The following is a 27,571-nucleotide window of genomic DNA, read 5'->3' as shown; positions in this document are numbered from 1 at the left end:
GGAGAGTCTCAACACCTGTAAAACAGTACATGTACTTCCCCATTACCAGCTGAATGGTGTAATGGCTAGGTAGGAAAGAGGATAGTAAGAGTACAACATCAAAAGATATATGAAGTCAACAGCACTTAGTTCAATTTTCCATTGCATTTTCTTCCCACTGAATATGAGTGAGCCATAAACCGGGTTGAACCATTCAGTCAGCTGCTATTCTATGTTTGACAGGTCTGCCCCTCTACAGTACTACACTAAATCCCTGAAGATAATACCAATTACTGTAAATGATTTTAAACCTCAGGATCTGCTCTTGTTCTAATGTGGCCTACGAAGTTTGCTGACACCAGATGCATGTCTGATCATATACAGCTAAATACAGAAACAAATTCTTATTTTGGCCATGGTACACATGCCCTTTCCACAATGGTTGGCAAGTGGCATGCCAGGGTTGTGAAGAATAAGACACCTGTCATTTTCTCTCAACAAAATATTGTGCAGAGCAAGAGCAAATCCAGAAGACAAAAAGTTGTGACTCTTCGTACCCCAGAACTCTGTATACCTACATCTGCTCCCTGCACAAGTAATAGGTGTGCAGACAGTAGCTAATTCTCCTTGGATATCTTCATAGACACACTTTTTGTGACTGACTTTGCTTCTGTTTACTGAAAAACAATTCTTTCGTAAGGTTCAAAAGAGCAGTTTTGCAAATCCTTATACAGTGTGGCCTGCCTAATGCACATTTGCATGGTGTGATTTTTCTTAAGCTCTAAGATTTCTTGAGCTCTAGCAATGAAGGAGAGAATCTGCCCCTGAACAATTTGTTCTGTATTTCTTGTAACTCACTTGAATGCCAGTGTGTCCCGGCAGGGTTGTCCTTGATTCTGCTGTTCACAGCACCAAACACAGTTGGCTTTGAAGTCATGCCCCCTTATCCAGAGACATTTGGAATTTAACAGGCACACCATCAGCTCTGTACTTAAAAAGAGAATAATATCATATTCATCAATTCCATTACATTTTTTGGATTGAACATTTAATCTTATGAGACTGAATTATGAGCAGTTCATTAGCCCAAAAGTTTCCATTTCATTTACATCAGTATGGCACTCAGCTGAAGAGAGAATGATGAAATACTGAAATTTCACTCCAAAAAGTAGAAAATTAGGATGTCATAAAACTTCCTGCTTCTAAATGTTGAAGTGAATACTTTAAAACATCTGGCTTTTAAATTGCCACTTCCTCCCCCCCAAAAAAGTAGGGCTTAGGAGCTGACCTTAGAGGCACGTCTCCAGCCTCAGCGTATATCAGAATAGCACATTCTCCTGGAAAGGGCAACACTCAGCCACATGCTTGCTGCCAGACCTTGCCAGACTCTGATGCTAACCTTCTCCTATTTATGGCTCCTAATCTGACACCTGCCCATACCTTCAAGTACTGTTTAATAGAGCTTCTGTATGATGTTAACTCTCATTCTTCTCATTTGTATGACATAATGGAGAGGGAGTCCTGACTAAAGTTTCAAATGCCACAAACTCGATTGAAGTCACAGAGATACTGTAGTCTTACATGGTTGTTGGTTCAGACAGATTAGCTTGGAGTCAGATGGAAGATATGTTGGCCCTAAAGAAACACAAATTACTAATGATTTATTTGTTTGCCCTGCAGGTTGTTTTTGTAGCCATTTTGCTTCACAGTCACTTGGAATGCAGGGAGCCTCTCTTGATCCCAATCTTGTCCTTATACATGGGAGCACTTGTCCGATGTACCACGTTATGCCTCGGATACTACAGGAACATACATGATGTCATTCCTGACAGAAGTGGGCCTGAAATGGGGGTATGTCTTAATACTTTGTGCTTTTTTGAATTCAATAATTTTAAACTTGCTTTGTGTTATAATACTGTATTAAACCATGGGAGGCATGAAGGGCCTCCTCTCTGTCTTGCAGGAAAAAACATTTTCACTTAAAGAGGCATGGTAGAAACTATTCCAGCAACAACACACATGAGGCAATGCTTCTTGTGGTATGGATGTGATGTCTGCTGAGCACCTCTGTACTGAGCTGTAAAACAGCACAGCATGAACTAAGTGGGCACCTTATTTCACAGGGAAGAAGGTCTCAAAATTCCTCTTTTTCCTCGAATGTCATACTGGTTTTCACATATCTTTGGTAGCCAGAACAAATTATTCAAATACATACATTATACATTATTTATTGATATCCATGACACGGCTTCTTTTGAATCAGTATTACTAACATGAGTGAAAATATTTTAGGCTCCTCATGTTGAAAACTATTGAAATGAATGTACCAAACTGACAATGGATGGAAAAAGCAAAAATCTTTTCTCTGTACTTTTGGTTCAGTACCATGGTTTTTTCCAAACTCACTTCCTTTTTTTATTTTTTCCTGTGTGTTGCAGGGAGAGGCTACAATAAGGAAGATGCTGAGTTTCTGGTGGCCTTTGGCATTAATTCTGGCAACTCAGCGAATAAGTAGGCCCATTGTCAACCTTTTTGTCTCCCGGGACCTAGGTGGCAGTTCTGCAGCCACAGAGGTAAGAAAATCGGTGCTCACCATTACTGCAAGTGATCATTTACATGTAGTTACCTCTGTGTTTCTCTTTTCACCCATGCTGACAAGTAAAAATTGTCTTAAGTACGTTTCTGTTTAGTGCTCTCTTTATCCTTGAGAAGAAGACTGCTTGGACTCTTACCAGGAGCATTTCTGCCAGGCCTAGTGGGACCTCACCCTCAACAAGACCAGTAGAATTTTTTCACTGGACAGGTCCTGTATCCATAGTTTTCATGCTCCACACATAGGTGCATATGCTGTGGAGCATTCAGATCCCAGAGATTTTAGGTCAGTCATCAGTAGTTCCATCTGTTTCCTGTCATATGTATTTATGTCTGTGCAAACTGATGTGAAACTACTATTAGCAGTCAGTGCATCACACAGAACTGGGTAGAGACATAAGGAAGCACATTAAAAAAAATCTGTCTTCTGGTTGGGATATGAAATACACCCGCTTTCTCTGGAGGAATTTCAGATTACTCCAGTAGTCTCCTACACCTGATGGGACCTGGACTTCTGATTGTAATGCAGCGCCTTCACCAGTGCTCACCATGGGCTGACATATTCTCTCAAGAAGTCTGGGGGACCTTTCCTGAAAAGTTCAGTGGGAGGATGTCTAGATCCACGTAGTCATTAGCAAATGTCTCATGTTTTTTCTGTAGGAAAAACAAAGCTGTAAGTTACTAAATGGAAAGGAAAATTCAAACAGCTGATGCCTAACAAACGTTCTCTCAACACTGCTAATTTGTCATATGTGATACTGTGTATTTCACTTGCTCAGGAGTTGCCAGTGACTGCAAATAAACAGCTGTGGAGAGAGAATTTAGGAAATGTAACGCTTTTACATGTGTAAATAAGGGATCAGTCTATGCGTTAATAGCAGTCTCAGTACAAGGGGAGACAGAGTGAGTTAGCAGAGATCAGTTCTGCATTTCTTGGTGACTTGATTTTAGATGCATCACATTTCATGGCTAGTCATTTGCGTTTTGTTGCTATTAGGATGACTCCGAACACATCATAGCTGGTGGTTTGCTGGCCTTTTTGAACTAAGAGTAATGGTCATTTTTGAACTTTCTCTGATTTCTGAAATAATTGCTTCTGAAAGGGAGGTGCTGGCAACACAGATTCCATCAGTGTACAGTTGTGTCAGTATACACAAGAGTTTTATAGGTTCCCTGTTCAGTAATACGAGCAACTTTCAGTGTGGGTAGGATGTCAGGGCTAGCCTGTAGCATCTTTATGAGGGCAGCAACTCTGCTTGCATTGGCCAACTCACCCTGCTTCTGTTTGGACTGCCAGCAAAGTTATAGTGATTGGGGTAGCTTTTTTGGTGTTGGCTTTGAAGGAGGACTTTTTCACCTGTCAAAAAAAGGTCCTAGACATCTAGGAAAGATTTCATGCACATATTTTGGGATCCCACCAACTGAGGAGAAATACTAGAAGAAAAATAATTGCTAAAAGCTTTGATAATTTAATCCAAGTGGAATCTAGCATACAAAATGTCATAGTGAAATACTGTTTTCTTTAAGAGTTACTGTGTCTTTGCAGTCTTTTGGGGCTTTATGAAAATAAGTGAAATATCTTTTATATTCTTTATCAGATTTAACCTAGGTAGGTTTCACACAGACGGAAATTTTTCTGAAAATACAGTAATGGGGGGGGATTGCAACTAAAAAAGATACTATCTTAAAATTCCAATTTTTTTTCTTAGAACCAATTACTTTTTCAAGGTGTATTAAACATTATTAAAGCTATCATTAACAGGGAAGAATCTATTCCACTTCCTTCCTCTCTGTGGATGTCACTACTTTCCCCCACTTTTTAAACAGCAGAGGGAACAAATTAGCTTTCTACATGGTCCTGTGTTTGTATAGACCTTTTAACCAAGCAATGACAGCAATTACATTTATAATGGGAAGATGGGCTCAGATAACCAAGAAAATGTACATTGAAAGTTTAGAAGTGAAACAGAGACAGCAGTAGTCAAGTAGTTCTTAACACTACTGTTGCCAGATGTGAAATGAATCTGAATTTAGGCAGACTAATGGATCTGAACCTGCAGACAAAAAGCAGTCAAACACTGATTTGTGGAATTAAGAGAGTCAGACAGTTCTCAGTACAGATGCATACTTCGGCTCTGAGGACTAGAAAACTTGGGGTGACAGTAGATTTCCAAGCAGTTACAGGAAGAGCTCCCTAAACTTCCTGCGTGGAAGACATGAGTACATGTATTTGAACTTCTTCAGAAATCAGAACCATCAGCAAAATCTTCATACACATTAATATGTAGGGGGGAGGTTATGTCTTTGATGCACCTCTTGGACGGTACTTGTGAAAGTGCAAAAGGGCGTGGTTTTAAATTGCAGGCAGTGAGTTGTTTCTCAGGATAAAAATGGTCATCTGGAATTAATTCTTGTCTGGTTTTTGCTGATGAACACCAAAGTGAGGAGAGGGGGTTTTTTTGTGTCACGCCTCTTGCCCCAGAGCAGTCAGTTCAATGTCCCAAAGTCAGTCAGTCACTGAGGCCTACTGTTTTGTAGCTTGTCTTACTTGAAACTGTTTTACATATGAACAACCAAGTAAAATTTATATCAATTAAAATTATGAAATATGATCCAAAGTTACCATGAGGTGTAAGGCTTTCTGCTACTCAGGTGTAGGTGAAATAACTGAGAAGCAATGTGGGAGGGAGGTATTCGGCTGGCTGAGGGGCATACACCAGCTCAGGTTAACCATTATCCCAAAGTATCAGAGTGATGGTGAAATGAATAAACTGAGTAACATAGCTTCATGGCATGAAAGATTTTGTAAGCCTAAAATGCCAGGCCAAATGATGGCCATTTTGATGGCCTTCCTGAAACAAACAGCTTCCAAGCATCTGACTGGTTTCTCATTGTGTCAAGGTCAGTGTGGTGATACTGGTGGGAAATGGCACCCTATGTTAGTTTAACAGTTCTGTTCAAAGATTTGAAGTACATGTTTGCCTTCTTTTTTTATAGGCAGTGGCAATTCTGACAGCTACGTACCCTGTGGGACACATGCCGTATGGCTGGCTGACAGAGATCAGAGCAGTATACCCTGCTTTTGACAAGGTGAGTGCCCATGTTAGGGGTGTAATAAATATCTTTCGTGTGGTTTCACATGCATGGTCCTCCTCTTTCTCGCTGTTACAACATTCTAATTTAGGGGTGGCTTCAGTGATGTCAGAGGGATTTCTGCCAACCAAATATGAAGAAAGTTAGGTCATGGCTCCATAATCGAGTGTAATAGATTCATTAAAAAATAAACCAACCAGAGATTAAATAGGGCTGTATTAATGGCCATCTACTGTCTTGCTTCTCTTTACTTTTGCTTCTGATGCCTGTTGTTCTTTGTCCCACTGGTAAGATTTTCTGAAAATCCTAGTTAAAATGAACTGGGTTTTGGTGGCTGCAAGCTGTTGTCTGATTTACAATTTCAACCTTAGCTCTGTGTTACAAGGTATTAAGCTACCTTTTGAATAGATAGGTGCTGTATTTTTAAGGATTAAAAAGAAGTCCTCACTTATTTACTCACTGTGATGTAGCTGCTTAGCTAATGAAATGATTTCTCATGAAGTGTCCATCAGTGCCTGAGCAAGCTCACATCTCTGCTCCACATTCTGCAGTATCTCTCAAATGGGTTTGGGTTCATTTGCATATGTTAATATTTAGCAAAGGTTGTTTCACAGACTGACAGTAACACAGATAGCATACATTATTTTAGTTGTACTGGCTTAGCTGACCAAGGCTATGCAGATTTTTGTTGGCAAATCATGCCATTATGTAAGAATGCAAGAATGCAAGGACTGCTTCTGGAACTGAGCATAGAGCAAATATATAACCAAAATTCATTTTATTTAGACTCTTTCTTTGTTTTAAAACTGGTACTCATTAGTCCATATGTTGTGCAAAGAACAGTTATGTCCTGTGACACTCTAATTCAAATGCCAGATCCTCTGCTTTCCTGTATTTAACAATTAGTAACTGAACTTCCTAGTTCCAAATACTGATGAAAAAATGTTTGCTTGCTCTGGGATGTATTTAACTGAAGCAAGCCGTGTTTGGTATGATCCATCATATTTCCAAGGAGAATTTAAAAACAAAACAAAGAAAAGTCAAATCGGTCATAACTTCCCAACCTGGCTGTGTACAGCTAAATTGAACCTGTCAGATAAAATACAACATGAAGGCTTTCTCAGAGGTCATGCTGCTGAAAAGGAACAGCAGATGCAAAACCAATAAACTGCAAGATAGAAATGGTTTGGGACAGGAAACACAGGGGCTGCTGACCTCATCTGTTACAAGCCACAATGAAATGCACTGTTGCCAAGCAAAATTAAGACTCCTAAATTCAGGTCTCATTTAGCTGGTGGAAGATGTGCTGACAACTTCAGTGGTGACAGGATTAGACCATGATTTGTCTGTTTGTTTATTTGAGTTAAAAGGCTTCTCAGAGAGCTCTTGTGGAACAAGTGTGAGGAAGAAAAATCTAGGGTAAGGCACAGATACGTACAGTTTATCTAACTGCCAAAGAAGTATATAATGGGGATTTTAGGTGCATGTTTTAAGAGCAATTTGGCATAAAATGTGCTAAGTGAGGTAGCAGCAGTATAAAGGGTATCTCATCCTGGCAACCATGTGTGCAAATGTCTCCACTGTACCTTTCAGACAGTAAATACCAAACCAGAAACCCACAGTGGGGTTTTTCAGATGGCTGTGAGAATCGCTTTACCCTCAGTCACATGTCATTCGCATGTCACCATGCCTTTCAGAAGTTTTGTTTCCTTAAGCTAAAGCTTTCTCAGAAGAGTCCAGATAGAAGTGCTTTTTATTTCGGGACTCTGTAAAGCCTCCATTGTGATTCTCAGATGCTGAAACAGTTTGCGTGCATGCAAACTCCCATTTTCTTTTGTCAGTTACTCAGAAAGCTGGCAATGCTGATGGCCTTCAGAAGCACATTTCATTGCCTTAACTGGCTGATGGGATTTGGAATCCAGATACTGTGCCCCTCTTCAGTGGCTCTGCTGGAGAAGTCAGATTCTTGTCTTCACTGGAAAATTGTTACCTCTGCTCACATTTGTAAGAGAGATGCAGGATCCTGCTTCAGTCTTTTATGGAGACTCTGTGTCCAGAGCAACCTCATGGCCTAGCAGTTACACTCAGGTTAAGGGTTACTACTGATTTTCTGAAAGAACACAGACATAGCCTCATTCTGTGCTCTGTTGGGTGTTCTATATGGTGATAATACCATTACTCTTAATGGACTGTGATGTCTGATTCAGAGCAATAACATCGACTGAGAGGCCTTGTGAACACTATTTATCTTATTAATAGGTGGGAATGGATACTCTTTTTTGCTCCGTAATCTGCATAGTGCTTTGATCCAAGAACTAAACAGTGTTCAGGAGATAGGAATAAAGGGTACGCAGTCAAGAGTTAGAGCAAAGGGTGGAATAGAGCAAGGGTAGAGTTAGCAGCAGCAAGGTAGGAATGAATGAGAACTCTTTTTCTTCACAGCCTTTTTGGATGGCTGGATTTGGGTGTGTTTTCCTTCCCCTATGTTATTTTAGCCTTGTTGGAAAGTTTCATGCAGCAGGTTCGTTTAAACACACCTGTGAGCAGTGTAAGCAAGGCCTGTCCTCACATATATAAAAACTAACAGCAACAAAGTATTTTTTTCAGAAACACAAGAAGTAAGAAGAGATGCATAAAAAAAATGTTTACAGAGAATTTTCATAACCTGTTCCCAAAAAAGGCAGACCTGCGAGTAGCTTCCTGCTTTAAGGTCTGTGTTGCCTACCTGTGTCTTCATGCACACAAACTTCCAAGCAGCTACTTAGGCAGGAGCGTGGGGCTGTCCAGGTGCCATCATGGCACTGATTACCACAAAAGCTTTAAATTGCAAAATTCCATCAACTACTTGAATGCATGTGAAATGGTGCACCCTTCACAGAGCTCCCTTTAGGTTTGTCCACTCCCAGGATGTTCCTGTTTCTCTTACAAGTAACTTTACTAAAGGAGGCTGTCTCTGTGACAGATACTGCTGTTCTACCTGAGTTACATCAAGGGTGAATAAATGTACTACATCTCATAGTACAGGTTTTATCAGCATGGGCACATACTTGGGTATATCAGACAGTTCCAGGGTAAATGAAATAGGTGACCCAATAGCCTGTTTCTACAGGGCTCCTAATGGTGCCCTGCTTGTGATATCCCATCCTCTCCTTTCACAAACCATTTAGTTTGTTTTTATGTGTTCCCTGAGGGCAATTTTAAATCTTCAGCTTCATTTGCTATATTAAACACCTGGAAGAGGGTTTTTGTTGTTTTAAATAAAACTTCGCTGCCATGTGAGTACAGAGCCCATGTTCAAGGTGGAACATCTAATAGTCCTAATTATGTTCTGTTCATTAAACTGCATTAACAGAGCCAGCTGTTCCAGGAGCTTTGTTTATATTACCTACTTGTCTAATTGGATCAGTAAGGTGCTTGCATTGGTGTATGGATTTGCTACCACTCTGTGGTAAAAGGGAATGAAACTATTTTTCCTGTGAAAACATGCTACAGACTTTAAACTACAGTAAAAAAGATCACATGGACTTTCCTTAGAAAGGGCTATCACCCTTTTTCAAAGCTGAATTTGTTAAATGGGACTTATTCCTTAGAAAACTAGGGAGACTACTCAGCCCTCGGTGACCATAGGAGTAGTTGGTGTCAGTTTAAGCAGAAAATATTCTGTGGTGGTACAAAGTACTCAGAAAGCTCTAGGTTAAAAAGCAAACAAGCAAAGGCAGACATGCAAGGGCATAGACAGTCAGGTCCAACACATGACCCGGGTGCTGTCAGACTCCCAGTAGCCTGGAGCCAAGCTAATGCTCGTTATCTCTTTGTTTTACCCTAGAATAACCCCAGCAATAAACTGGTGAACACCAACAGCACCGTCACAGCAACACATATCAAGAAGTTCACTTTTGTTTGCATGGCATTGTCCTTAACGGTAAGAAACCTTTGTTCAACTCTGGTTTTCATCTCAACCAGAAAATTCTCTTCTCTACCTAATGTTAAAAGCACTAGCAGTTCAAGAAAGGTGAGTTGTCTTTTCTTATGAAGCTCTGTTGCTTTTATCTGGAAGAGGGAGTGTGATCATAGTACTGGAGTACTAAGAAAATCAACTATCATTAACTTAAGCTAGATATCATAAGGGCTAGAGTTATTTATTTAATTCTCACTACTTTTCATTTTAACTCAGCCTCCATATGCAAGGAGATATCAGAGATCTCCTTCTTTATCTTTTTTTTTTTTTTTTTTAATGAACAAAACTTCTAGTAACCAGCATGTCAGGAAAGTGAAAAACCACATTTGTCTCATGTGCAGTGGGATGCCAGGAGCAGGGCAGCTGGTGGCACCGGGGCAGCCCCAGCCCTGGACAGGCTGAAGCCAGGCTGGGAGATGGGTCCATGGGTGAGCCCGCCTTGGAGGGGCCTATGGCCGGGCAGGGCAGGGCTGTGGGGAGCTGGAGACCGGCCCTGCTGCGGCATTGCTGGGGCAGGGGCTGGTGGCCCTGGGGGGCTGACATTGGGGCCCTGGGCCGTGGGCAGGGTAGAGGGAGCCCCGAGGGCTGGGCAGAGACAGTCAGGGCCGGCAGCGCCCTCAGGGCCATGACAGCTCCTCCGTCACCTGCACTAGCAGGACAAAAGCCAAGGGGAACCTAGAAAATAAGTTTCTCAAAGAAAAAGTCCTTCCTCACACTGGAAAAGTGAGAAATGCTGCAATTGTTTTAGGAGGTGATGCTCAGAGTCCCTAAATTGATTCTGTTGATAACCAAGTCAGGTTTTCTCTTTATCTCCAGTGCTCCCTGCCTTCCATGGGATAGCTGGCTGCTTTGTAACTCTCTTGTCCCCATGTTCACAAATCTACTGTGGAGTGGCAGAGGGCTGACATAATTTCTCTCTCCCCTTCTTTTTAGTATAAAGCTTTTTGACTGAGTCACACATGGCCTGAGCATAAAGGGAAACTAATTTACATCAACAGAAACCTTACAGTACTTGAGCCTGCAGCATTTGTAACCATCACCACCCTCTTGTCCCAATCTGAGAAAATGGCATATGGTGCTCCCTGTCTTATTTCATAGTTGAAAATGAAGCAACTTAATCCACCAGTAGTTGAATTAGGAGATTTCTTCTGCTCTTTGTTTCCTTTACTTTTTCCCTAAACAGATGGCTACTATCGAAGACAAGATTGCATGAGCCAATGTGGCATCTTTTCACAGAATCACAGAATCATCTAGGTTGGAAAGGACCCTGGAGATCATCTAGTCCAACCATTTGCCTAGCACAGTTCCCACATAGAGCATGTCCTTAAGCTCTAAATCAACACTACTCTTAAACACCTCCAGGGATGGGGACTCCACCACCTCCCTGGGCAGCCCATTCCAACATCTAACAACCCGGTCTGTAAAGAAACGCTTCCTAATATCTAGTCTAAACCTTCCCTGGTGCAACTTGAGGCCATTCCCTCTTGTCCTATCACTTGTTACTTGGTTAAAGAGGCTCATCCCCAGCTCTCTGCAACCTCCTTTCAGGTAGCTGTAGAGGGCGATGAGGTCTCCCCTCAGCCTCCTCTTCTCCAGACTAAACACCCCCAGTTCCCTCAGCTGCTCCCCATCAGACCTGTGCTCCAGACCCTGCACCAGCTTCGTCGCCCTTCTCTGGACACACTCAAGTCATTCAATGTCCTTTTTGTAGTGAGGGGCCCAAAACTGAACACAGAAATCGAGGTGCAGCCTCACCAGTGCTGAGTACAGGGGCAGGATCACTTCCCTGTCCCTGCTGGCCATGCTCTTCTGTCTATTAATTTCTTAGATTTTAAGATTGAACTTTTCTTTCATGTGGCTTAGAGACCAGCAGCTCTTGCTCTAACTTGTATTCCCTACAGCATGTAGGAAATTGGCCATTGAATTGGCCGTTGTCTGGAGACTTTCCGCAGCTCTCATGATAGCTCCCATCACACACCTTGAGTTTTTCCTGTGTTCTGTGCCAAGCCACAGTTACATTGTCTACAGCTGGAGCCTCCCTTGAAGTCTGTCATTATTGTTAGAGACCCACAAAGGAGAAAGCCTTCCTCCTTACAAATTGTTCTGAGAATACTATTTCAGTCTCAAAGCTTTCTCTGAACTATTTTCTTAACCCTTCTGGGCATTTATCAGCTTACTTGTTTCTGATAGATCATGAGCTTCTCACATTACCATCACCATCCTCTGCAGGGTAATTTTTAATGACTGCAGTAGGCTTTTGTTTTGTAACTTTACAGGGTTTTTTTCCAAAAGTTCTCCCGTTCTTTCATAGGCTCATCATGAGAGATGTGTCTGCACTGAAATACCAGAAACACTTTTGAGGTTCATAGCTTTCCCTGTCCTGTTTCTATTTTTGCCTACTAGTGACAGATTCTTAGGATTGCTTGTCAACAGAGAGAGCAGAAAAATAGACACATGAGCTCTAAAGACTTAGTTTGGTTTGAGGGCCTGAGCCTGCAAATGCTTCAGCACACAAGCTCAGTAGACACAGGTATAACTCAAGTTATTACATGCCACAGGTTCTAAGGAACTGGACTTCAGATTTGCCTCTGTTGCAGCCAGGTCAGATGGCCACTGTGGCTGAGCTCCCATTGCCATCGGTGATTGCTGTATTTTTCTGGAGGGGCTCTACTGCAATGAGTAACAGTCAGACTAGTGGCAATCACTGTTGGTAAGACCTTGTTATTCCGAATCAGAGGAAAAGTGGGAAACAGGCTCCCAGGCTGACTAAAAGATCAAAGCAAGTCAAGTACTTAGACATGCCATGTAAATACATTCTTCAGTGGATCATATATAGAAGGATTCCAGAAGATGGAAAGATAAAGGAAGGATTGAGTGCACCTTCATCAAGTTTGCTAATGACACCAAATTTTGTGGTATGGTTGACACACTGCAGGGAAGGGATGCCATCCTGACAGGCTGAGAGGTGGGACCTCATGAAGTTCAACAAGGCCAAGTGCAAAGTCCCGCATGTAGGTCAGGGCAATCCCAAACACAAATACAGGCTGGGCAATGAGTGGGTTAAGAGTAACCCTGTGGAGAAGGACTTGGGGGTACTGGTAGATGTAAAACTGTGAGCCAACAATGTGCATCTGCAGCCCCGAAAGCCAACCATATCCTGGGCTGCATCAAGAGAAGTGTGGCCAGCAGGTCGAGGAAGGGGATTCTGCCCTTTTACTCTGCTCTCGTGAGACCCCCACGTGGAGTACTGTGTCCAGCTCTGGGGCCCCTAATATAAGAAAGACATAGACTTTCTCAAAAGGGTCCAGAGGAGGCCACGAAGATGACCAGGGTACTGGAGCAACTCCCCGGTGAAGACAGGCTGAGAAAGTTGGGGTTGTTCATCCTGGAGACGAGAAGGCTCTGGAGAGAACTTACAGTGGCCTTCCAGTACGTAAAGGGGGCTACAGGAAAGATGGGGAGGGACTCTTTGTCAGGGAGTGAGTGTAGTGATGAGACAGGGAGTAATGGTTTTAAACTGAAAGAGGGTGGATTTAGATAAGATCTAAGGAAGAAATTTTTTCCTGTGACGGTGGGGAGACACTGGAACAGGTTGCCCAGACAGGTTGTGGCCCCCCGCCTCCCTGGAAGTGCTCAAGGCCAGGTTGGACGGGGCTTTGAGCAACCTGATCCAGTGGAAGGTGTCCCTGCCCATGGCAGGGGGGTTGGAACTAGATGATCTTTAAGGTCCCTTCCAACCCAAACCATTCTATGATTCTATGATTGTATAAAGTCCATTAACCAATGGAAAAAATACCAGCTAACCTTTTAGTATGAGCAGCAACCATTCAGGAAAGTACCCTCCCAGTGTAAAACCCTGGTGTAAAACCCTGAGAAACCTCCCAGTCGCTGAAGACATGGTATTTCATAGAGTTGGAAGAAAAATATCCTGTCCTTCCACAGACCAGTCATGCCTGCACAAGAAGTAATGTAAACCTACTACTACAGCAGAAGCACTTTTTCATCTTGTGTTGACAGTGGCAGTGTTGGGTCAGAGAAAATAAAACCCACAACATAGTTTGTTAAGAAACATAACTTTGTTTTTATTTTAAATCTTCATGGAATCTGAAAGGCTACACTTGAGCCTTCCCAGAGTGACTGGGCAGCATGCAAATGTGTTCTGCTGAGTGTGATCATAAGTACTGTCTCATAGCTTTGAAGCATCAGGCTGTTATTAAAGCTGCTTCAAAAACTGGGATTTAGTTGTATTGCTTAGTGAAAAAATTGTAGACAAGCTGCAAGGCTGTAAGTAGAAGCTATTAGATTCCAAATATGTAAGAGAGTTGATGTGATTAGTTGTATTGATGTTTTGGTTGTAAGTAAGCAGTGACTCCTTCCAACAGTCCTGTTCTGTGGCTATGTAGCTGAATGTAAAATTTATATGGTAGAGGAGAGGAACTCAGCTGAAGAACTTTGTCCATACAGTTAAGAGACTGGTTCTGATTTTAGAAAATAAGGCATGCTTAATAATTTACTTTCAGCTTAAAGAGTGTGCATGATGTTGCTTGCCATTATTGTTACTTCATTGTCATTAGGCACTTTGGTAAAAAATGCTTCTTTTTGTATATAAGCAGAGATACTGCTCCAAATGCCAGTCTTGCTGCTATTGCCAGATAAGGCTGTTGAAGAACTGAACATTTTGGTTCAATGTTAGACCTGTTAAGATGAACCTACAATTCAGCCCTGAGATCATTGCACGGTTGTAAACTAAGTGAAGACACAGGATTCCCCAGAAAGAAAACTGGTGCATTTGTAGCACACATTCCTTTGGTTGTGGGATGTGTCAGCCTCATTACAGTGCACAAATCCCAAAATAATTTGTCTGGGTGCTAAATTACTGCACTTCTCCATTGCAGCAAAGGTTTGCTATGTCAGGGCAGAGCATTACCTCACATGTAAGGTGTGTGTAGAGGGGCAAGCTGTGGAAGGAGTGAGCTACTCCAGGGAACCCTGCCTTACCCAGCAGGAGTAACAGCAAATAGGATGCACTTCAGCAAGGGTTTTTCTTAGAATAGTGGTGGATCTCTGAGATCAGACACCACAGTGCTGAATTTAGGGGTTTTCCAAGTCAGACTGTAGGGCAGATCTACTGCAAATTTACCTTTCTTTTTTTTTCCCTTTCTTTTTAATTCTGTTTCCATTTCCCACTTGAGCTCTTCCTTAAGTCTTCTGTGATGACACGAAGTTGCAGTCAGTTCACATCCTTTTTGCTGGCTAATATTAGCTGCTGACAGCTTATTGCGATTAGCGTTTGGTCACCTGCCTCTGAGCTGCAAGGCTTTCCGGGTTGATTTCGTATATCTAGCAGGTTAGTGACTGCTATATGAAAGTCATGAGCAGAGGGCTCCTTTGGAACTGCACAAGCTCCTTCGCTGCACCTCCTGCTGCCCACTCCCTGTGGTGGTCACAGCCGTGCCCTCATGCGCACATCTGTGTGCAAACCCCACTCAAGTCGGTAAAGTCGGGTGCCGTGAACTGAAAGCAGGCCATCCATTGTGCAAGCAGCACTAGGGAAAGTGGGACATTTAACTCTCTGAGAGGCCTGGGAGTGGTGACATCTGTTCATGTCTCAGAGTCTACTTGGAAGGCAAGTGGTGTCTGACTTAACAAGAGCTCTGAGCACCTTCATTTAAGTCACTGCCATTGGGGTGAAAGCACAGCCGGCTTTATGTGGCTGAAGCAAGATCACTGCATGAGCAGCATACAAGATGCTGGTCAGAGAAAGCAGTTTCTCAGAGACCACTGTGAAAACTCCCTAGCTCACTGTCACTAAAAATGACCCAGAATAGTCTGTGCTTACTTGTTTGTTTATACCAGGGAAGGAGCAATCAGTTCTTACAGCAGCAGTTACTGGACTACAGTTCAGCTTCCTCTTAAAGCAGCCTCAGCTGCAACAGACCACAGTGCTTTAGGGATACATTTCCAAACACCAGCCCCTGTTAGCTGCATGGTTCATGTTAGCTAGTGTCAGCAAGACACGTGGCCAGTTTTATCTTCATATTTTTCAGTGCTCTATGTGTTACAACACAGGTTTTCCCTTACCAATAAGACAGGCTCAAGGTGCCAAGGGTGACATGCTGTGTGCACCACGCCACATTCATCTGTCTGTCACCAGGTTCATGTACAGCAGGAGCGCTGCACAGTACTCCTGAGTTTTAACATGTGTTCTGTTATAAACAGCTCAAAGCTCTCTCCAGCTTTTAAGTATTATGGTACCAGTGGTATTATAAAAAGAGTGTCAATGGTGCTTTGTTGGGTTTTTTTAAATGGACATGTAGTTACAGACAAACAAGGAAAGTAGCAGTTTTCATGAATACACAGACTTCTTAAGGGGAGAAGCTAATTGTGTAGAATGCTATCTCATATTTACTTAGTGGACAACGCTTAAGAAACAAAATCCAGATGTTCAAGTTTGCCCTGTGATTTTTCATTCCTTTCTATTCCAAAAGGAAACTGAAAGACAGTGTGGAGGGAAATCTTTCACATTTACATTCCTGCATCTGTAGTTTATGCAAGGCTTACAAATTTAATGTACTTAGGAGCTAACAGCTGGTCAGTTTACTGGTTTATACGTTTGGACCTGAGAATTGAATATGTGTGTGTCAATACTTGTCAAAAGGTCACCTTGCTTTACAGTCAGGTTTGTTCATAATTGAGGAATCTAATGGTAGCTTTAAAATGTTTCTAATACTTAAAATGTTACTTTCTATATCATATACTAGGCAAATTTTTATACTCTATAATAAAATATTATTTTTTGTTAAATGTAATATTTAGATTTATATCTGAACTCACTCTTTTGACAGGGTAGAAAACACATCTTGATTTCTAAGGGCTCCTGCTGATGAGCATCTGTAGTTTAAGGAGTTACTATTGGCAGCTGTCTTGTTTCTTTTATTTGCTGGAAGTTACCAGCACCTTAGGAAGAGCAGCACACAGGCATTGTGTCAGCTCTCTAGCACTTACATCTTGTAGCACAGCAGCATAAGCTATCATCAGTTGGTAGTTACATTCATCTTATATATTGATGTATAGTGTATGTAATTATAAATATGTATCTGATAAGTATATAATCATATGCAGAATGTAGTTATATATAATTATAAGTGGGGTTTTTTATATTGTAACGATCAGAAGTTTTAAGCTGCAGTATTTAACATGTTTGCCTGTGCATCTCCTATTTCCCTGCAACCATGGGCAGAAAAGTGGGACAGACTGATGGGGACTGTAGGCTCTTTAACTGATCTTGCACATGATGGGGACTGTAGGCTCTTTAACTGATCTTGCACAGTTCAGTAGAGGGACCCCATCACAGTCTTAAAACAGCAGAGAGGGCTCCAGAGTCACAGAGTTTGTTTTGCTGGGTCCCTGTGATGGGATAATTCGGTTTCAGGCTGAAGAGGGGAGGAGGAAAGTGTTCATTTGATGACAGTTTACTGCAAGCCATGCCATCATTTGCTTAATCTTCAGTCATCATCTGCTTGGTTATCTTCTATAATAAAACATCAGGCACCTAGGAGATAAGAAGAAACCCCTGATCAAGAACAAGGAAGCCAGGGTAACAGTGAAAATTCCCTATATGAAAGAATTAAAGTACAGAATACAGGACTGGGTAGTTGATGCTTTCAACTTAATTCTGTAAGAGCTAGAGCCAGTCCCTGTGGAAGAGAAGCAGCTGTGTTTCATTCAGGCTGAGAAGCCTTGTCTGTTTAAAAGGCAACTCCAGATGGCCAAGCTTTTGTGCTCTGCTTTGGATTTGGTTATGCCAAACTAGGAACTGCCAAGTGGATACCATCTTCCCCGCTCTCCTCCCCTGTTGATCAGCAAGGCTTCACCAGCCAGTGAAATGTAGGGACTGGCAGATAAAATCGGAGCTTGTGCGAGTGAAGACAGAATATTCATACCACCTCAGTATATTATTGCAATAGCACTATTTTATTAACATATTCCCTGATGCTATGCAAACATTTTATACTCAGTAGGTTTTAATTTCCAGTTGAATCAGCAAATCTTACTTCTCGGCCATCAGTCCAGCCGCTGATTTTTCCCAAGAGGGGCACCAAAAACTATCCAGTTTTCAGTAGGCCCCTTTGCTCTCAAATTTTCAATCTCTAGTCTAATAAATATGTCATTTCGTATCACTTTCTGCATTTACCAATAAGTTCATTTTCCGCATGATAAAGCATCCTGAGTAAAGCTCTTGCGTACATAAGACACTGATATATTTTATGTTTTCAGTTACTCTGTCCTGCTAAACAACGAGACGATAAAGCAACTGTTGGAAAAGGACAGGACGGAAGTCAAAGAACTCTGCATCTCTGCAGCAAGACTGACTGCAGTCTTACTAGGTATCTTTAGCTGCCATTCAGGGTAATATGAATTAGGCTCGCATATTGAGAAACACCAAGGAACATATTCCTGTTTCACTGATGAAACCTTTTGAAGGCAGAAGAAGAGTGTCCACAGCGTGAAATTACTGCACGCCGGTTCCCAGCTCTCACTGGGTGTCCGGAGTCCCACATAGGCTGATATTTAGCCATCATGAATGTACTTCATGAGTTGTGATACATACAGAAGTACACTTTGCTTTTTTCCATCTTTGGAGACAAAACACCTCAAGGGTCTTATTTCAAGACTAAGACACAATAAATTGCATTCAGGACCTGACAGAAGATTAGCTTTAATTTTTAGATGCCTTAGGCACTTCAGTCAGTGTAGCCAGAGGGTGTGCAAAGAAGTATTTTAAAACAGAATTTGCCACAAGCATTATATGTGAACATACTTTCACAAAAATGTAGTTAACTTTTTTCCCCTTTCCTAAAGAAAATGAGGTCAGTTACCACTACTACTGTGAATTCAGTATTAGACTGTCAGGTACCAAGAAAATACAGGAATTCCAGAATTTATTTACACCCTCACCTTTATGCATTTGAGCAAACAGAGTGAGAAGGTTTCCGTGTACACACTTGATTAAGTTTGGTAAAGATCAGCCTAGAAGAGAGCAAAGTGATTTGCAAATTCAGACCAATGCAAGAGACTATCAAGGCTTTTTGTCCCTTATTCCTCCTCCGCCCTCACTTAAAAGGCCTTTTGCCAATTATCTGCCACCTCAACCCCATAGTTTCAAGTGATTCAGGTGCTGGAAAGGGGAACGGGAAAAAATATTGTTTCTATTTCCTTGTGACTGATGCCACAGTTTTCCTCTGTGTATTGAGAGAGGGTTGCTACCAGAGAAAATCACCCAGTTATTACAACTTGTATAGTTTTGGTATCTATACACATTCCAGGCTGCTAATGGCAGTTCTTTGCTCACAAACTGAAGAAAGCATTTTCAGAACAAAGATGTGATTTCTGAGGCCCTTAGGCATTCCTCTCTGTGCTTTACACCTAGCCTGCATGCAGTGCCAAAACCTTCCCGCTTGCCCATCTCAACTCTTATATAGATGACTGATAGCAGACACTCCAAAGATCGCCCACCAGAGCCAAGCTGGGAATTGGGAAAGGGGAGGGACTGGAGTTGGATGTGGTGAGACATGAGAATATTTAATGCTAAAGAGAGAGCCAAGGATGTAGTCTTTGTGCAGTGATGGTGCAGGAGAGCCCAACAGCTGAACAAGAAGTTACAAATGGACTAAAGTTAACAAAGCCTCATTTATTCATGAATTTGTTACTCATGGTCAAGGGAATAGCATCGGGGTCTGAAAAGGACAAGCTGTACTTTTAACTGCTTTGGCCTTTCAGATACCCTACATCTTTCCTGCAAAAGGGGAATGCAATATGACACCCAGCTATAAAACTCATTAATCTCTTCTCTCTAGAGGATTTGTCTACTGTAGCATTTCTACTTTACTAGGAGAAGCAGTTTAGCCACACTGTGGGAAACAGAATTCATCATGATGATATCTTTCATTTAAATAATGAAATCTGTGAGATTATCAGTGTTCATCTGCTCAAAGCATATCATTGCATTGAGTAAGTTACTCTGTAGAAATCAGAAATTTGAATTCCGGATCAGAAAGGTAACATGACTTCTGATGGCAATAATGCTTTTTAGTTTTTGAGATGCTTGTGTTTTAACAGACATGGCCAGGGACATGAGCTAGAGTTTTTTAGCCTTGTAGTTCCAGCACATCAGTTACCAGCTGCTGCACTAGAACTTATAACTGGGAGATTATTTAAGAACCAACTTTCTTAAAGTGGCTTGTGTTACTACATTAACTAGGGCAAGCCTTTCTTATTTTCTAAAGCTGAACAAGTTTATATGATTTTTTGTATGGGTTTTTTGTTCATTTTTTAAGGAAGTTAAGTCTGACTGTGGAACTTTAGAGACTGAATAATAATTGACATTTTTCAATGTGCCACACAGTATAAAATCATAGATTAATACTGCCTATCCTCATTCCCCTTCCACAAAATTTAAAGCAATCGTAATTGATAGCACCCTGTCCAGTTCATCCAGATTAAAGCAAGAGTTCATCCTCCCCTATTCAAGGTCATGCTTACAGTTGGAGATTTTCCCTGAATATCTCCTTTTCTGCTTGTGAGAATAATCAGTTGCCCCTGTTTAGTGCTGAAGAGCTTCACACTTGGAGTAGCTACTGCAGTGTCTCTCTCCATTCCTGTAATTTGTTGCTTGCTTTCAGGAATACCTTTTTATAACAAAGAAGATCTTAGGCATAGCTAGCAATTGGCTTTAAGAAACAGTACAAACTGTATTTTCTTCAGAACTGAAGTACTGTATAGCATTTATTTAGCCTTCCATGTAGTTTTTCCTCCCAAGTTTAAAGATAAATGAAGAGAAACATGCATGGGAACTGTGTTTTGCTGCTACCATATATACCTGTGACATGCAGTGTCAGAGATCAAAAAGCAGCCAGAAGTTTAAGCCATTGCAGAGGCCACTGGATTTGTGTTCAAGGTTCATTTTTTCCCTATCTTTTATTGGCTGTCTTTATTTTACATCTCTGCATTGCTTTATTACCAAAGGTTACAACTGGGCTTTGTTAGAGTCATGGGATAAGAGGACTGAGAGGCAGTAAAATCCACAGGAAGAAATGTCGTGGCAAGAAACCTGTCCCTCTCAGAGGACACCACCTCAGTGGCCAGCAGTGCCAGTATCGGAAATTCCCTGGGTGACTGAGTTCAGTGTTATTTCTCATGAGTATACAAAGAAAGGAAATAAGAAAAGAGGGATAGATTTCCCCCACACTCCTCAGTCTGATTTCATCAATGGCTTCATTGCTGCCTCATTGTATTAAGGAGATTTCACAAGTCCTGTCTCGGATATACACATTTTTAAAAAGAGCATTAACTTTTAAGACTAAATCCACTTTCTTTTTACTTTACTGTCATACGCTACATGAATGCCAAGGACAGCTTTTAGAATAATACTACCCATCCAGAGTTTGTTTTCACTGCTTTGATTTTGCCTGTCTCTGAACTCTCAGATTGTTTTTTTTTAAAATCTTAAGGCTGCTGGCACAAAAATAATAATTGGAAAATTACATATTGGCAAACAACTGCTCAAGAAGCTTTTTACCTTTTCAAGGTCAGGTTTAGTTCCTGCTTCAGTAAAAATTATTTCAGACATGAGTGGAAGCATTCCTGCCTGCTCAGGAAGATGCTGGCCACCAGAGGCTGACTTTATGAAATCCTCACGAGGGACTTGTCCCATCCGTGGTACTGCACTGAGCCTTTGTCCCAGAACAAAGGATTTCTGTTTGCTCCAGTGAGGTGGAGACTAATGTCTCCTTCATGATTGTTCAGGTTTCACACAAAGGGTCTATTCTGCATGAGTGGCTGGAGCAGCAGAAAAGGAAGAGTCAAAAATTGTCACTGCAGCATGTTTCTGCTCAAACTCTGTAATTGCAACAGAAAGCACAGGCTGAAGAAAACTTGGTCTAGAAAAAAATGACTTAAGTTGTGAAGTCAACAATTTTCAAAGAGTCTAGGAATCTGCCAGCTTCGATTTATTCGAACTTTTTAAAAGTGAAGCTGTACCCAGTAAAACATCCTGCTTTCTGTAAAAAAATAAAGCAACGTAATTCAATGGGGAGATATAATGACTATCTTAAATTAGCAACCCAACCCAGCCTGAAAATTACCGCCTAAGTATTTTCAGCAGCAGCCGGGGGGAAAGCAGATGCGACACCATGTTGATGCTATCAGAGTCAGTATATTGGGCAGCTGCTGGACGTAGCTTGTATTTCTGAAGAATGTTGTGCTCTGTCACTCTGAACTTTATGGAAAGCTGGGAAAGGTGCGGGGAGTCTTAGATCTGTAGAAACCAATTATTTCAGAAGACATGAAGCTAGGGAGTTTTCCCTCAGGCAGTTTTCCCTCTTTTGCTCCCCCTGCTGCTTGGCAAATTTTATGAGGGCTGGTTTCAGCTTTACACCACCCTTCGCAGAACACAAAGTTCACAGAAATCTATACTGATTTGCATGCACCTGAAGGATAATTGCAATAAGAGAATGTCCTTGTGATTCACGTCATAAGCAGCATGATAAACTGCTTTCAAATATGACTGCAGTCTGACATTTTACTGCACACAGATCCAGGGCTTTTTTGCTTCATAGGATCACAGGATTGTTCGGGTTGGAAGGGCCTTAGGAGTTCATCAGGTCCAGCCTCTGACTCAGAGCAGGGTCAGCTGTGAGGTCAGGGCAGGTTCCCTGGGGCTTTGGCTGGTCTGATCTTGAAAACCTTACATTTCCCACACAAGAAAAGAACCTGCTTTCTGCCCACTTCAGAATTCCAGGACACATGAGTACATCATGATCTATTCCAACAGAGCTTCAGGCTGTGATAACCTTCAACGCCTCCATTTGGACTGATCAACATATTTATATTTTTTTTCCCCCATCTTAAAAGCTGTATATCAAAAACTCCTCAAAACTGGGGTGGCTGTGCTAAGACTAGCCTCTTACATGATTTGCAGCAAAGAGAGCATAGGATTCTGCAGGTCCATTCTGGTGTGAACCAGGCTGTGGTGTGCAGCAAGCTTCCACAGCAAGCCAGTGATGCTGGCCTCTAGTGTTACACCATACCCAGCAACTCCTCCACAGCTTCCAAAGAACTTTTCTATTATTTATAGAAGTGTGCTTTAAAAAAAAAACAAAAACAAACACCACCCAAACCCTGAGCCTTTGAAGACAACAGGTTTTTCACTTGGTTATTTTCATGTTAAACTCACATGCGATTTCCTATCAACAGTGCATAATGTCTTTATGGTAAAACTTTGACTTTTTGATTTCTTGGTCCACATTAAAACACAAAATCCTGCATTTGTGTAAATCGATGAGTAGTTGGATCTCCTTCCTTCACAAGAACTCTGTTGAACATTTTCCATGTTGTTCAACTACTTGAGAGACTAGAGTGATATGAATTCTTCAGGAGGTATTAGAAATTTTTATTCTGTTGTACAGCTATATTCAGCATGGAAAAACATTCCAACTGTAGTCTGAAAAGGGGTGTAACTAATATCTATTCTATAGTTTCAGTACTAGTAGTCAACAGTTCAAAACTGTTGTTAATTTTATTCTTCTTTATAAAAATACAGAAGTGCAGTTTCATTAATATGCTAGAGTAAGTGTTTGAGTGACAAGCCCCAGTACTACAGAGTCATTTAGAGAACTAAATTTTCAAGGTCAATGAAAGCATGGATTTGGAAGACCCATAAGAATAGCACTAAATAATTCAACAATTTTTTTTTCCTATTTGCAAAATAGAGGAGTCAAATTCCATTTTTCACACTGTCGCAAGTTATAACAAAATAGTCTTTTGACTTGCAAACATATCTGCAAGATCAGTTTATCCTGTAAGTGTGATACAAGCTCTGAAAGGAGACAGAATTATGGAAGTTCTTTTCATGTGAGAAAGAGGGAGGCCACAGAGATGTTTGGCATATCAGGAGATCAGACCACGTAAGACTGAGGCTACTTTTTGATTTGTTTATTGCACACTTCAGTAATCAAAATCATATGACTTATAATTCTTCCATATTAACAGAAGTGATAAACTTCACTGATACTATCCCAAGATCTGAGGAGCAATTCAAAGCTGAGCTGTGTAAGGTGTAAAGTAGATTTCCTCTACCCCTCACCAAGTACTGCGTAGCATAAGTGAGAATAGAGAGGTCATGAACAAGGCATGGGTTAAATTAGTTAACATGCAATCCTTAATATATACACAGGACAATATTTTGAGGGTAAAACACCTTTCTTGGACAGTCAAACTTGCAAATATAGCAAGTTCAACAAATGATAGGAAACATCTACTGAGAGTTGTTTTGCACAAGAAAAATAGGAACTGCATTTCATCACAGAAGAACTTTTTAACAGGTTAAGGTACCCTTCCCCATGGTAAAATCTGTTATTCCAGTCACATTCCAATCTGGTATATGTCTAACATTTTTAAAAACATCCACTTTGGATTCCATAGCTTCTTTCTGATGAACATAAAGCCATATTGTGTCTTTGTCATCAGGCAGTGTTTCCTCTAGCCAGAGACTGCACTGAAGTTTAGAAATGCTCTACTGTTGTTTATAGCTCACTGGAATACCCTTTTGTGCCTTATATTTATCAATGAATGTCCCAAGACAGGCAGCTTTCTACAAATGGCAAAAAGCAAATCAGTCTAGCACCCTACAGATTACCATAGACATGACAATAGCCTTTGTTAGCATAATGTATTATAATGCATTATGTAGCAGGTCTCTGAGGTTTAGTAATCCCTGTCAGCAACCAGAATAAATGGAGATGGAGCTTCCAGGAGATGCAGTTAGTTTTCAAGAACTACTAGCATCCAAACTCACACATGCAGCATCTGGAAAAATCTCATGAACAGTTTTTCATCACAATCATCTATGTAAGTCAAATGCATGAAGTGTACTTAAAAGATGGAAGAGAAGTTGAACTGAGCACTAGCAGTTTGGTACTTTCCCCACTAGAACAAAGGTTTGGTGCATTCTCTCAGGCTCGTCGACAGCAGAAGTTTTTGACATGTAACCTGTTAGTATGCCTAGGTGCTAAACTTGCTAGCTGAGAATAGCAAGGTTCCACATGGAAGTAAGCACAGCTAACTGCAAACAAGAGGGCTTTTGACTTGTTTTTAATGCACAACCAGATTGGAAAAAAAAAAAAAATCACTGTTTTTTGATATGTTGTAATCACAACATAATGCTGCATGGGATGAAAGTGCACCACAGTTACTGAACTCCTGAAGTGCCAGCAACTCAGACCGTGCAGCCAGAGAAGGGCATCTCTTACTTCGCACTTGCCCTGCTCTTTGTGTCCTTTCCTTCAGCAACCCCCAGTGACCTTTAGCAGGAAGATGGTACTAATCTAGCTGGGGCTTTGATCTGATCTAATACAGCTGTACTGATTTGCTTACAGTGCTGTAAATTATTGACATATTTAGTAAAGTCTTTCAAATTTTACTGCTGTGTAGATCAGTTAAAGGCACATTACTCAATAACACAACCCTTCAGATCAGTCCAAATTATTAAAACAATTCCAGAAATGCTTACGCTGCTGTTGTTTATACTGAGATAACACCGTGAGAAATATTACCGTCTTTATTCAGGCCTGTGTCCTTTCTGTAGAGTTCCACTCTCCCATTTATATCTTCATTTTGTCCTGTATTTTTAAAGCACTCATCATTGTTCAGTTAAATGATGAAAGGCTTTAACAAAACTGCCTAATATCACGCTGCACTCATACCATAAGATAACAGAAAAGTAAATCAACTCTCTTGCTAGAATTCCACAAGCAAAATCCTTACTCCCAAAGCATTATAATGCTTCAGCCTCAGTAGAGGTTCCAAATACAATATTCATTACTGTATAAAGCCATTGCAGCCAACTGCAATTGCAACCTGAAGCTGCAGTGCCATTATGCATGCATGTTGTTAGCCTGTGCAGAAACTTTTACTGTTTCATCTTCACCTCTTGATTAGATTAAAATAAGGTATAACTGTAACCCTACCCAAGCCTATCTGCTCTATTTTTAACCTTGTAGACACGCAGAAAGACATAGGGAGGAGACGGAAACAAACAGCGTTGAACTAAAAGAAAGATAGAAGACATACTGTAACTAAATCTATTTTCTAAAAATTTTTCCTCATCTGAGCCCTGGGAAGTTAGTGCCACTTACTCCAATAGACCCCATCTCTAACTGTGTGTGCCACACCCCCCATTTCACTGAACTACTTGCATCATTTCATCTGTTACCATCTTCTCCGGTCTCTTCTCTGATCAGTCTTCACCCTTTACCAAGGTGAATCACAAACATCATACAGACCACCCAGCATCACCAAAGAGCTAAGAGTTCATCCTATTTTTAATATACCTCATCTGTAATAAAATCATTACCCAAAATACCTTCCCTCCTTTGCATGTTTAGTGTTACTGTTTTCCTGAAGTAGAGCCTAGTTTTTTCTACCACATTTCAAATTTGTGTTTGAAATAATACAGAAACTTCTCAAGTTGCAAGTACCCTAGAAGTTAAGTTGCAAAGGGCTTGCATGATGCAAAGCATTAATTTCTTTTCCCGAGGCTTTGTTCCCTGAAATGAGAATATCATCTGCTCATGAGAGAGCAGAGAGGAATCTCTTAGCAAAGTGAAACTAGTTATCAATATTGCAACAAAAAAAGATAGAAACATGCTGAGACAGAAATAGAAGGTCCTTCTGCTGCCATGCCTCACCTCCTCAAACTGCTTATTCTTGAGCTTAGCAGCCAGTGCTGTCTTTACCCACCAGCTGCTATATAAGTGCTTTTTGAAGCCATTTATCAGCACTGACTCTTTGCTGATGATAGGGGAGGGTGGGGAGGACCGCAGTTTGCAACAGCTGAGGAGGAATGACTGCATACCACCTGGGTATAAGTCATTACTCCTGATTTGCAAACTGACCTTCCTCCCGTAAGACCTGGATGGAGATTGAGTGTGGTCTTATTAAGGCCAGAAACAAACTTTAACTTCAAAGTGAACAGCATTGAGAACAATGCTTTTGGTCAGTCATTTGTTTGTCTGTCTAACCATGTTAGCATACTCTTTTTAGGTGGCTGTTGAAGAAGGAAAAACTGCTCTGTTTGCCTGCCTACTAGCAGTAGGCAGGCTCTGCTGTTAGCATAGATGTATGGAATCTTACAGCAGTGGTAACTATACTGCTTAGTAGGATGCTAATGGCATTGTGCAGTACAACCAGTTTAAAGGTCTTTGCTTTCATGAAAACAGCAAATTGCAGTTGAAGAGCGGACATCTTCGCATCTTATTTTGTTTATTGGACTTTGAAGGAAGAGTTGACAAAGTATGCCCTGTATTGTTGCTTTACAGGTCATTTTCAGTGAGAGTACAAATCACTACAGTCTGCCTAATGGTGTCTGCAACAATGAAAAGAATTTGCTCTGTCACTGTACAGTTACTTTTTAATAACTGAAATCTCAGCCACACAACCTTCTCTGCTCTAGATTGTCCCCTCTGCTTCAGTTGTACCCTGTACAAGTAGCTTGTCAGGGAGAGAGAAGTGCTGGCTAAAAGAAAAAGAATCCATGCTTAAGTTCATTTGTCTTCTGCTCTTACCTTCCTCCACTTACTACTCTCTGTATAGGTGATGAATATACAGTGCAAGACAGCATCAAATTAGTCAAATAAAACATTCAATTGTGAAAAATAAATAGTGGTTCCTCCCTAAGAAGTGGAGAAGAAAACTGAAGATGAGCCTTTTTGCAGGACAGTGAAATGTTTCGTTCACCACAACAGGCAGTCAGAACGTGAGACCTCCCACAGGCCACTCTGTCACAGACCTTGGGAAACTTCTGTGATCTGGGTACTCGTAGGCTAAACAGAAAGGACAGTCTCTGACACATAGCCAAATAATGAGAGTGAAATGCCAGCTGTCTTGGAGGTA

General features: G+C 41.2%; 1 protein-coding gene across 1 annotated transcript in view; it reads left to right on the top strand.

Annotated features, from left to right (window-relative positions):
* The window catches only part of ANKH (ANKH inorganic pyrophosphate transport regulator), a 103,480-nt gene that overhangs the window by 68,461 nt on the left and 7,448 nt on the right, over positions 1-27,571 (top strand). Inside the window, exons 5-8 of the mRNA XM_074899536.1 lie at positions 1,660-1,830; positions 2,418-2,552; positions 5,569-5,661; positions 9,491-9,586. Coding sequence (XP_074755637.1) covers positions 1,660-1,830; positions 2,418-2,552; positions 5,569-5,661; positions 9,491-9,586 — 495 coding nt within the window. The remainder of the gene's footprint in view (positions 1-1,659; positions 1,831-2,417; positions 2,553-5,568; positions 5,662-9,490; positions 9,587-27,571) is intronic.

This window comes from Athene noctua, chromosome 2 (assembly GCF_965140245.1).
Source record: "Athene noctua chromosome 2, bAthNoc1.hap1.1, whole genome shotgun sequence".
NCBI classification, from domain to species: domain Eukaryota; kingdom Metazoa; phylum Chordata; class Aves; order Strigiformes; family Strigidae; genus Athene; species Athene noctua.
This window is presented reverse-complemented; position numbering and strand designations above follow the sequence as displayed.